Genomic DNA, 11,296 nt, shown 5'->3' with positions numbered 1-11,296 from the left:
ATGGCGTATACTTTCAATTGTTGCCGAGAATAGCCCACCAACACCAATTACGGGTCTGCCCCCGACATACGCGGCCCGCCGGGCCCAGCCCAGCCTCCAGCGGGACGCGGGGGCTTTTTATTGCCAAGTAATGTTCATTCCGCGAATATCTTGCGGCAATAGGTTTGTCGGCTCACCGCCACCGCGCGCCCCGCATCACCCCGCCTCACCGCGCCCCACCCCGCCGGAACACCCTGCGCTGCGCGGATATCAGAGGTGCGACTGTGTTTAGCACCGTTTCGAAAAGTGAGCGAAGCAGCACTTCAGTCATGTATGTTGGTAAGCCATTGGGGTAAAATATAAAATTGGCAGACAATACTGGCATCAAGCTTACTTCGGCGTTTGCTCTTATGTATATGACCCCTGAAGTCGCGCGAGGGTCGCTGGCATGCCGTGCCGGGGTGCCGGGTGGTCCATAGAGGAGAGGAGGAGGGCAATGACTTCCATTAAACTTTCCGTACATCGAAGCATCCGTACCAGGCAGGCACCAGGCGGGGCGCCGGCGGGTGAGGGGCGCGAGTAGAGTGAGCGGCCCGGAGGCTGAAGAGGCGAGCGTTAATGGCGGCGCAGAAACTGCAACTACCAGCCGGGTGGAGCAACGCGGAGCAGAGCAACGAGCGCCGGCAGTGCGTCCGGGCGAGGATGGCCGGCGGCGGCGCCGGCAGGCTGCTGTTGCTGCCTCTGCTCCTGCCCCTCGCTCCGTCCCGCTCACACGTAGGCGTATAATTAGTAGGGGCGGCAGGTGGTAAGGAGATGTGGAATACATTGCGCCCCGTCTGCTTGTGCCCCGCCCCGCCCCGCCCCGCCACACCCCCAGCGCAGGCATTCCCGGCACGTACTAGTATGCCCGAGCGTGCGCAGGCCGGGCCGGGCCGGGCGCTGCCGAACAGTTAGAGCTGTCGTCCTGCTTATCATCGTGACACGACACGCATTATTGTGCGGCACAGTTTTTGTAAAGCTGGTGGCCTCCGCTCCCACGGGAGCCCCGCGGTGGGGGGGTCGCTCATCAAGGCGGCCATTGAAAGGATTTGGTGAAAACACTTGAGTGTCGCCGCCCTCCCCGCACTTTGTGCCGCCCCCAGGCCTCCTCTCTCACTCTGGGGGAGGTATGAAATGCCCGAGGACGACACGTTTCGCACATTAGGGGAGGCGGGTTGCGGCTGCAGCGGCCCCCCGGGCCCGGCCCGGCCCAGAGATTTCGGGGAAGGGCCAGCTAACTCCCTCCAGCGCGCCTCTCGCCGAGAGCTTGATGAGGTATGGGGGCAAGTTTCGGCCATAACCCTTTCCAGTTACTCGTCGACACACTATAGTGAGTAGGAGGGCGGCCGGGCCGAGTACTCTGGAGGCGCAAGTGGCTCGACCCCACCACCCTCTGTCGGACTCTCTCTGCCGCCATTCATCTCCTCTCTCTCTCCCTCCCCTCCACGCTCACACTACCTCGTCCATTAGCGCCACATGGTCTACACGAAAAGTGACGACGAAGCTGAAATGAAAAGGGTGGGCGCCGGGCCGGGCCTGCCCGCGGACGCATCCGGCTTATGAGTGGCCGGCTACCCCGCGCCTCCCCGCGCCGCCACGACCCAAAACGCATTAGAGCCTGGCAAATTATTCATGCCCCTCAACACTCATTAATGCCTCTCCCTCAGTGGCCGCGCGTGTTCTCATCCCTCGCAGCAGAGACGAGTTTGTGGAAAAAACGGACAGAGCGCAAACACATGGCTTTGCGGTTCCACACGCACATTTTTCGTTTAGCTCACCTCGACCAGAGCGGGGAGGAGAGGTGTTGTCGAGCGCGGTAAAAGCGACGGTGTGGGGTGGGCGTTTAGGCCAGAGGGGGGCGGATTCCGATGAGAATGGAGGGAGGGAGGGGTGAAGGGAACCAAAACTATACCATTGCCGGCTCACAGTCAGTGGCCCTCTCCTCCGAGGACCAAGGGTGACCTCCGCCCCCGTGTTACCGTGCCGGCCCCCGCACAGGTGATCGCCCGAGATTGGTTCCGTGTCGTCCCCCTCCACCTCTGTGATTGTGCAACTTTGCGTCCACTTTTATTCAAACTTTAGATTGAATTTCGTCCCTCCTGTGTTGGGCCATCTTTGCACCCGGTCCATCGCCCCCCCCCCCCTCCCACTTTTGCACCATCTTCGACTCCATCGTGGCTCTATTGTTCTCACAGTCACCGCACTTTTTCCGTTTTTTCTTCTCTCTCTCTCTCTTTCTCTGTCGGTGAGCCTCTTTGTCTTTCGGCCCCTGCCCTCACCCGTCACAATCCGCCTAATCCTTTGCCAATCCATCCGCCCATCGCTCGTGACGCGCCGCCCTCTGACGCCCGCTCTAATTTGTCATTCGAGTCTGACTTGCGTTGGCTTCCGTTCGCTTGGTCCGTCAGAACGCAGTGCGGCGCAAAGGGGCAGCAGGGGCGGCAGGGGCAGCAGGGGCAGCAGGGGCAGTCGCGCGACAACAATCAATCAACTTCCGGCTGGCTCCGGCCGCCGCCCCACGTCCACCACCGGCTACCACCGGGCGCTGCGCTCCGCACATGACATGCAGTTGGGGAGTCCGTCTGTGTCTGTTTGTGCTCTGTTGCAGTTAAAATGTTCAATACATTGTTCGCAAGTCTTTGTTATGGATTTACCATCAAGTTATTACAATTTTTCAAACTCTGCCGTGCGGATAAAAAAAAATATGTTTGTAAATAAAATTCTATTCAAGTAAATGCTAGTCTTTAAAATTTGTAAAAGTGTTCTTCATGTTTCAGCAGAATTTTTTGCGGTCCTGAAGAGCTCTGTCAGCGTGGTACCATCATTTATCAAGTAAATACTAGCCTATAGAATGTCTCAAATACGGATCGGGTACTTATTGTTGCGGCTCGTCGCCCACGTTATTTTGTCCAGTCCTAAAGCGCTCTCTCGCTCTCTGCTGGAGTTCCTGCCGTCCTGCTGCAGGCTGCTTCCTGCTGCTCGGACCAGAAGAGAACACGCTATTTGGCTCGAGGCCCAATAATCGTGGCCGCATCCCCCCCATCTCCTGATAATTCCCACCTCCAAATTGGTTGGTGGTGCGGTGGCGAGGCACGGCGGCCAGCGCACCACCCCTACCCCGCCGGGCCAAGTGTTTCATAACGGGCCAGCGGGGGGGCTTACCGTGCGTGGACAGCGCCCTCGAGGAGGCCATCACGGGGGAGAGGAAGGTCCTCCTGCCGCAGCCTGGCCCACGGGCCTGGCCAGGAGGAGCCGGCACAACCCCCCTGGCGCGGCGGGGTGGGGCGCGCCCTCCTGCAGGGGCGTAAATCCCCGCTAACCACCGTCTTGATTAAGACCGGGCGGGGCGGGGCGGGGCGGGGTCGGCCCAGATGATGATCGGGTTGCTGCGGAGGGGTCATCGTCTGTCTCTCTCTCCGGCCTCGTCTCCGCGGCCCGCGCGGCCCGCTGGAGTGAGCGAGAGAGTGTGTGTATGAGAGGGAGAGAGAGAGAGAGAGAGAGAGAGCTCGCCCCAAAGGTCTCTCTCTCCCTCTCCATCTCTGTCTCGATTCAATATGCACGGAGGAGGCAGTTCATCTAATTGAAAGCGGCGCGCGAGGAGCGGAGGGTTTAGCGACGTGCCGCCCTTGTGCGTGGCCCTGCTCGGCTCGGCTCGGCTCGGCTCGGCTCGGCTCTGCTCGGCTCGGCTCGGCTCGGCTCGGCACTGCTCGGCTCGGCACTGCTCGGCTCGGCTCGGCTCGGCCCTGCCCGGCTCGGCTCGGCTCGGCTCGGCCCTGCTCGGCTCCTCCCGCGGTAGTTATGAATGGCCTTTCATTTCCCCGCCAAGACAGGCTGCTTCCTCCGGGTCCTCCCGGTCCACGGCCTCCCCACGGGCCTAGCCTACTTGGGTTGGGCGGGCTCGCCGCTCCCCCTTTGCTGGCGCGGCCCCTGCGTGCGCTGGCTACGCGTCCACAGCGCGTGCAGACCAAGACCCAGTACTTGCGCCCATGGATCGTTTCAGCGGTGCTCAACGTTCGTTCTCTTGTGGCCGAGAATAATGTTTGCCTCCCGGATACGGGAGGGTTGTCGCCTCGACTCGCAGCAGCAGCAGCAGCAGCAGCAGGCCCGCTCCCCTCACTGCAGTTTACGCGCCCTCCTAACGTCGTCCTAACGTACCCCCGTTACCCGGGCGCCACGCTGGCTCCTTGGGCCAGGCCCCGCCGCTCGTCCTGATGGCCTTGTTAGCACCCGTTGGCAAGCCACCCTCCTGGACATGAAGTGCTGGCCGGGCTCTGCTGGCTCTGCTGGCTCTGCCGCGCGGGATCCCCGGGGCGTGTCGGCGGGGTGCTCATCACGCTGGCCGGGCGCCAGGTCCGCGGCCGGGTGGGGCCGGGCCGGCCGTCCGCGACTTCGCGTATATACCTGGCGATGCCTGGAGCTGCTCCAGGGTGGCGGTGGCCGGGAGAGGCGCCCACCTGATTATAATTCCAGTGGGGAGGTCGTCGGGCCGGGCTTTAATCTGATCGGTTGCATTCCGAGCGGGTAAAGCCGGTATAAGCGCGGAGCGGAGGGCGCGCCGGGGGTGGTGCCGGGTGCCGCGCTGCCTGATCGTGCCCCCCTCGAGTTGTTCCACTCGCCGGCGACGCGACCAGCGACTGCGACTAATGCTTGTGGGTGGCGGACAGCAGCCGTGGCAGCACGGCCGGGCTATCGTGTCGCGCCAGCTGCCGCAGCCCCATCGTACACAATGGAAGGTGTGGACGGCGGGCTGGGCAGCTATGATGGGGACGTGTCGCTTGTCTGGCGAGCGGGAAGAAAGTGAGATAGAGGGGGGGGGGGGTCACCATACGTGTTGAGCTCATCGAATGTGAGGGATAGAGATTGCCTTGGCCGTAATTAACACCGCTACCCCCTCCCTTTCACACTAACCCCCCGCCTACCCCCCCTCTCAGCTTGCTCTTTCCTCTCGCCGCCCTCCACACTAACACCCCTCTCTCCCTTCGTCCCCCGCTCAGCAATATCCGAGCCGTGTAGCTGACTACGGATAGAAGAAGGGGTTACACCAAGAAGGTTGAGGGGGTGGGAGGTCGGCTGCGGTCTCCGGGAGCTCCCTCTCCCACCTCCCGATATACCCACCCCACTTTTCCTCCCCCCAGGCCCTTAAAGGTTCATTCAACTCTTGCTAACTCGTCCCTCTCTAACGGCAGCCGATCACAACTTTGAGCTATTTCTCCCCCCATCCCCTGCTCCCGCCCCCCGAGTCACTCGAGACCCGGGGGCAATGACGCTGAGCCGGCTGGCCGGCCGCGAAAGCCGAGCAGACCGCTTTTGTTCGTGCTGCTGCTCAAGTCCTCGAACGCGGCCCGCACTCAGCCCGGTGGTCGGCCTGCCTGGCCTGTGCGCTCGCCGATAACTTGGCCGCCTTGGAGTGGGACGGAGACGAAGACACGTAATGGACCTGGGGAGGAGGGGGCCAGGGGGTCGTTAGGGAGGGGGGGGGGCGCAGGGAACCCCCCCCGCCCCCCCCCCCCCCCCCCCTCTCTCTCTCCACTTCCGCCCCGGCCCAGGCTGGCGTCGCATTACTTGGCCGGCCTCTCTCCCCCTCGACTCCGCTAACGACTCGTCATCGGTGAGGTGAGGTAGTCGAGGCGAGGCGCCCCCGCGCCCCTACACTGCCTATCTTCGCCGCCGCGCCTATCTCCGGCGCCCCCGTGCTGCGTCTTCCACTCGCTTGACTCCTGCAGGGCGCGGTGCCCGGCGGGGAACGCGACAGTGCAGGCCGCCACGCCAAGACACTAGCGGGATGCACCCTCTTTCTTTCCAAACCACCTGCCGCGCCGCGCCGAGTTAACTTTTGAATCCCTAATTAATTTTTTAATTTATTTATTTGAACTCGCTAAAAAGAAAAGTTTTCCAATCTCGGCTCGCGTTGCGGCTCACGGGCCTTCACGGGGGTCCGGCCCCGGCTGGCTCGGCCCCGCAGGGAGGGATTTGGCGCCGAGGGGGGCCCGCGCGGCGGCGGTTAGGGGCGGGTCTCGGACTGGGCGCCGCCGAGGGACCGAGGGCGCTAACTGCAGCGCCTTATCTCGCACGCCCGACCGGCCCGCTGCAGGGTGCGGCCTCGGCCCGGGCCTCGGCGGGGCCCTGGACGGCCACCTGCCTGGCAGCCGGCGCTCGCTGAGGCCGACGCGGCACCGAGACCCCTCGGCTCGTATTCCCCCCGGGGCCCTCGCCCCGGCCTCGCCCGGTCCGCCCCTAACATGGGTCTAATCAGCAGGCGCTGTTGCTCCAGATGAAGGAGAGGAGGGCGAGAGAGGAGATGGGAGTCCTTGAACTCGCCGTGCAGTACCGCCTCGTTCCGCCCCGAATTCCGCCCGTGGCAGTGGGGTAGTGTACATAGTTGGCGAATGAGCACGGGGCCCAGTTGCAGACTCGGCATAGCCGCGTACTCACCCGTTTTTCCATCTCTCTCTCTTTCTTGCTCTCCCGGACCATTTGCTCGCTCTCTCGCACCCGCGGCGCTGCCGAGCCTCTCCTGCCGCCAATTGGAGCAGGGGGCGAGGCTCACGGAACGCACCGCCTGGCTGCGAAAAGTGGGCAGGACGATGCTGCTCCCGGAGAGGAACGGCGCCGCGCCGGACGATCAATTTTTCATCACTTTGAATTTCTGAGAACAGACTATATTTTGCCAGGTCCGTGGAGACTGTCTGCCGCTCCCTTGCCGCTCCGCCGTGAATTCATAATGCGTGCGATTGGGGCGCGGGTTGGGTGGGGTGGGGGCGGGGGAGGGGGCCCCAATCCCGAGGAGCGCCCCTCCGCTCTGCGGGGCCCAAGTGCGTACCACGCAATAATACTTGTGCGGACGCCGGGCCGCTGGCTGCTCGTTTACGTTTTGCAGGCGGCGGTGGCCCAGTTATTAACCCGGGCCGCAGTCATTGGGGCTGCCGCGTGTCTGCTCGCGCCTCGCGCCCCGCGGCGGGGGTGCGGTGCGGCAGCGCGGCAGCGCGGCGGGTCGAAATGAGCGGCTTGCATGGCAGCGCGGCCGGGGCCGCCCAGGGCGTTGACCCGGACCCCCTCGGCCTGAGTGAGGCCGCAATCGCTCAAAACAAAAAAATAGAAACGAGTGTGGTTTTACGACCTGAAACACAACAACAACATATTTCATACAAATTTACAGTGTTATCATCGTTTAAGCGAAGGATAGGATGGGTCGAGGTATATGGTTTTCTGGTACCATTTTCCTCGGCCGGCAAGACCAAGTGACCGGGCGGGGCGCCCGGAAATCCTCCCCGGTTCGGCTGAAACTATCGTCTCTGTCGTTGCCCCCCATAGAGAAAGTTGGACGAGGAACCAAAACCGGCGGCGCGCTGTTCTGTCGAAATCTGTCAATGTTGTACTAGTCAGTCGCAAACTTTGCTCAGAGTTTGACTGAGCCAACATGGCGCGAGTCAGTTCGACGGGGACGAGCAGTGACAGCGATGGAACGGGGGGTCGGGGTGGCGCGTATGGTGCGTTGTTGCTATCGACACCGACAGCCCAAACGCTTTGTTGCAGCTGCTGAATTCGCTGGCCACGGACCTGGACAGCATCCTTAGCGACCTCTTGGACCCTGCCGCCGCTGACGACGATGGCGACGACGACACCGTTCCGCTGCTCAGGTAAAAGCCGATACTAATAATGGTGTTTCAGGTGACTGCTTATTATTGTGTGTGTAAGTGTAAGTGTGTGTGTAAGTGTGTGCAAGTGCGTGAAGTGCTCATTCAAGTGGCGAGGAGGGGAGAGGGGGAACTTTTCGCTCCGGTTGAGACAGTCTTGGGGATTGTCGGAAAATGAGATGTTCAGATGTATTTCTTCTTGGCAATTTAAAAACCAAAGGCGTCGTTTTCACCGTGTCGGTCCGTGCCATGGCGGGTGAGGGTGTAGGACGTTACCCTGCTGTTGGCGTGTTTCTCGCCGCCGCTGAGCCGGCCTCCGTTTTCAGCCGCGCGCCCCGTGTTCCTCCCGCGCGCCTCTCAGAGCTGCAGTGTTCAGACCGACTTACAGCTGCTAATCCCGGCGCAGGCGCAACATCGGGCGGAATTAGAGGGAGCTCAGCAAAACCGTTCCCAAAAACTGCACGTAACACTGAAAATAGTTTGTACCAGGGTCCATAATACAAAAGTTAACTGTGAAATTATATCGGTCCTAAATACGAAAGTTAACTGCTAACTATTAGAGATTACACTTTTGAACCCTTTAAAATCACGCGATCTCTCAATTCAGTAAAATCTTTTTGTAGTCCTATATTCCCCTGTTATCGCTAGTACCGGGTGTGCACCCGCAACACTCGCCTGAGTGAGCGTTGGAGCGCTCAGCTGCGCGCGGCGCCCTCGACTCCTGCCACCCCCAGCGCCGCCAGGCCGCACGTGTACACGGCCACAATTAATCCCACTCATGAAGATCGATGCCTGGAGCCGGAGTTACGTCCCCTAATCCTCGGCCCTGGCTGGCTGGCTGCGCGTTAACACATTGGGATTTATGTGAGCGCGGCGGCGGCGCTGCATCGGGAAGAAGAATTTATCGGCGGCGCCCAGGAAATTACCACACGGCTTTAATTTGGAATCAGGCTGTGGGGCGCGCGGCGTGGCATGGCGGGGCGGGGCGGGGCGGCTGGAGGAAGGGTGTCGTCCCACGCGCCGTGCGGGGACCTGGGCCTCGACATGCAGGTCGCGTCCCCTCCTCGTGACTCCCCGACTCGGTGGGAGATGGACGAGCGCTCATTTCCTTTTCTTTTTTTATACCGCTGTTGTCGGCGAATTAATGCCCCGGTAGTGCTATGTGCAGAGGACGACAGAGAGAGTCGCCTCGGGATAAAAGCGAACAACAAATAAGATTCAATTAGTCTTCCATCAGTTGGCTCGAGCATGGCGGGCGGCGGCGCTCGCGGGGCAGAAGTGCACGAGAGGCGGAGGGGAGGGCGGGAGGGGAGCCAGAGACCCCGGCTGCCCCTTCGCTTTTATCGAGAGCCCCATAAATGTGCCGAGATTCTTATTGATTGATAAAAGGGGCCGGCAGCAGACGTCTTTTCGACGACAGAAGAGAAGAGGCGGAAGATGAGTGGCGCGACCGATATTACTTTCGCAGCGTGATCTGGACGGCGTGGCGCACTCTGCTCGGGGAGGTGAGGCCCCTGTTGTCGACAACACAATCAAATGCACGAGTATTTGCCTCCCCTCGACCCGCAGGATTGAACTTGGTGTTTAGGGGTGGCTGCACACCTGAAACTTTTAAGCTGTGTGCGTCGAAAGAAAACCCGGAAACGTCAGGCGGATGGTTTGAATTTTAATTGCTCTAAAGTGGTTAGTGGTTGTTGGAGTGGGGGGAGAAAGTGGGGAAAAAAGGGCGTAGTTAAAAAGACTCACAAATCTTTCATACTTGAGAGGGCGCCTCTGTCAGTCGTTTAGATAAAGACGTGATATAAATAAAATTGCGAGTAGCGGAGGTCGCTGGGTGGATAAGAGGAGGGACGGACACGTCTGAGAGGCAGAATGTGATGTGGTGCCATGGCGAACCTGCGCGAGCAAGACGGATTGCGAACAGACCAGGCGGCACCCGCGGCAGGGGGAGGCCGGAAGTTGCGCGCTGTCGGTGGGAGTTAGGGGGTTGATTTGGCGGAAAAGAAAAGTTGGCTAGGAAAAAATATAATTCCATTTCGTGAAATGCTTTTGATCACGGCAGCAGCAGGGGGGAAGGGGGGTGGGGCTGCAGAGTGGTTGAGGGAGTGACAGGGAGACAGGGACAAATAAAAAGGTATAGTCAGTCAATAGACAAACTTATCTTTCTTAAATTATGCATGTGTCAAAAAAAGTTTTTACTTCTTTTTTCCTTTTGATTTTTTGTTATCAACTCATTTTAGGCCCAGCAAAGTGTGATAGAAAGCAATATATCTTGGCTATTGTTTTCGTTATGTTGGCAATTTTCCCTATTCCCCATGTCAAGATGAAATTCCGTCCTATTTATTCGCCTCCATGAAGCCCTATCGCTTTAACTGTCCCCTTGGCAGCGCGGCTGGTGCCCTGCGGGTGCCCGCGCAGCGCCCCCCCACCCCTTTGCCCTGCTCTCTCCTCCATCGAGCAGTGCTAGCCGCGCCAACTCAACTCAGATCGGAGGGTCAACCCTCTAGAGCCTTTCCCTCCCGCCCCCTCCCACCCCCTCTCGCGCACCGACCCGCAGAGGTTTTGACAGCTTCATTAGTCAGCTAAAGACGAGGCTAATTACTGCCGAGCCTTGTTTCTCCAACCGGCGCACTCCCTCTCACCTCTACATCAACGCTTCGTCTGTTTTTCCTTTTTCTCTATTTCATCTTTTTCTGCCCAGCTGAGCTTCCCTCAGCGTGTTCCAAAGGGGTGGGAATGGCAGTGAGGCCGCCGGGGTTCAGGAGGACGAGGGGCTGAGGAAGTTTGGCGGCTTTGGAGTTAGTGGGCTTAGGCCGCCCGGGGTGGTGCTCAACTACTATGTACTTGCGGGTAGCATGGGGGGCGACGGTGGTGAGCGGACGCACAGACAGTCGGGCGACGGACGAACGGACGGGACAAGAGGCTGGAGTTGAGCTCGCCTCCGTGTCAGCCGCGTGTCAGCCGGGTGTCAGCCGGGTGTCAGCACGCAGAGTGTGTGCTCGCGTGCGCTCGGCATTAGGGCGCAATGGGGCGGCACGCCGCGCTGTCAAAGGGCTCCCTCCAGGAATGCAACCACTGCAGGCGGGGCGGGCGGGGCGGCCGTCCGCCGAGGCTGCAAATGAGCCCCGCGCGCTCCTCCTCTGCCGCGCTGCCTACCCCAACCCCGCTCTGTAGCACTCTCCGCTCAGCCACCATCCTTGACATTCCGAGCGAGTCCGGAGCGAGGGGGCCTGAAGGGGGGCCGCTGCCACCGTTGCTGCGCGCGCCCCTCTCTGCCCCTCTCCCGGTGCGCTCCCCATCCGCTGCGCCCCGCCCTGCCCCGCCCCACCCCGACAGGCAGGCAGTCCGTCAGTAGAGAGGGGGTTCAGTTTCAGGGTCGCCACAGAGCCGGGCAGACGTGTCGCGTTGCGGGGTCGAGTCCGACCGGTGCGACTCGAGATCTCGTTCCGTTCACCTGGCCACATCCGGCCACCCACGCCACGCCCGAGTGTCCGTGCGGCTGGCGGAGCGATGTGCTGACGCGATGGGCCGGCGCGTGGGCGGGGGCGGCGCGGGGGGCGGCGCGGGGGGCGGCGGGGGCGGCCGTGTTTACCGGCTGATTGCGACCTTCATGTGCCGAGTGCGCCGGCACAAGGGCAAGAAGG

General features: G+C 61.1%; 1 protein-coding gene across 1 annotated transcript in view; it reads left to right on the top strand.

The window, feature by feature from the left end:
* The window catches only part of LOC113214616 (protein sprint), a 242,480-nt gene that overhangs the window by 13,489 nt on the left and 217,695 nt on the right, over nt 1-11,296 (top strand). The window contains exon 2 of the mRNA XM_052263492.1: nt 7,552-7,655. Coding sequence (XP_052119452.1) covers nt 7,552-7,655 — 104 coding nt within the window. The remainder of the gene's footprint in view (nt 1-7,551; nt 7,656-11,296) is intronic.

Source organism: Frankliniella occidentalis, unplaced genomic scaffold (assembly GCF_000697945.3).
Source record: "Frankliniella occidentalis isolate FOCC.00 unplaced genomic scaffold, Focc_3.1 Scaffold12, whole genome shotgun sequence".
Taxonomy (NCBI): Eukaryota; Metazoa; Arthropoda; class Insecta; order Thysanoptera; family Thripidae; genus Frankliniella; species Frankliniella occidentalis.
The sequence above is the reverse complement of the archived record's forward strand: the minus strand, read 5'-3'. Positions and strand labels throughout refer to the sequence as shown.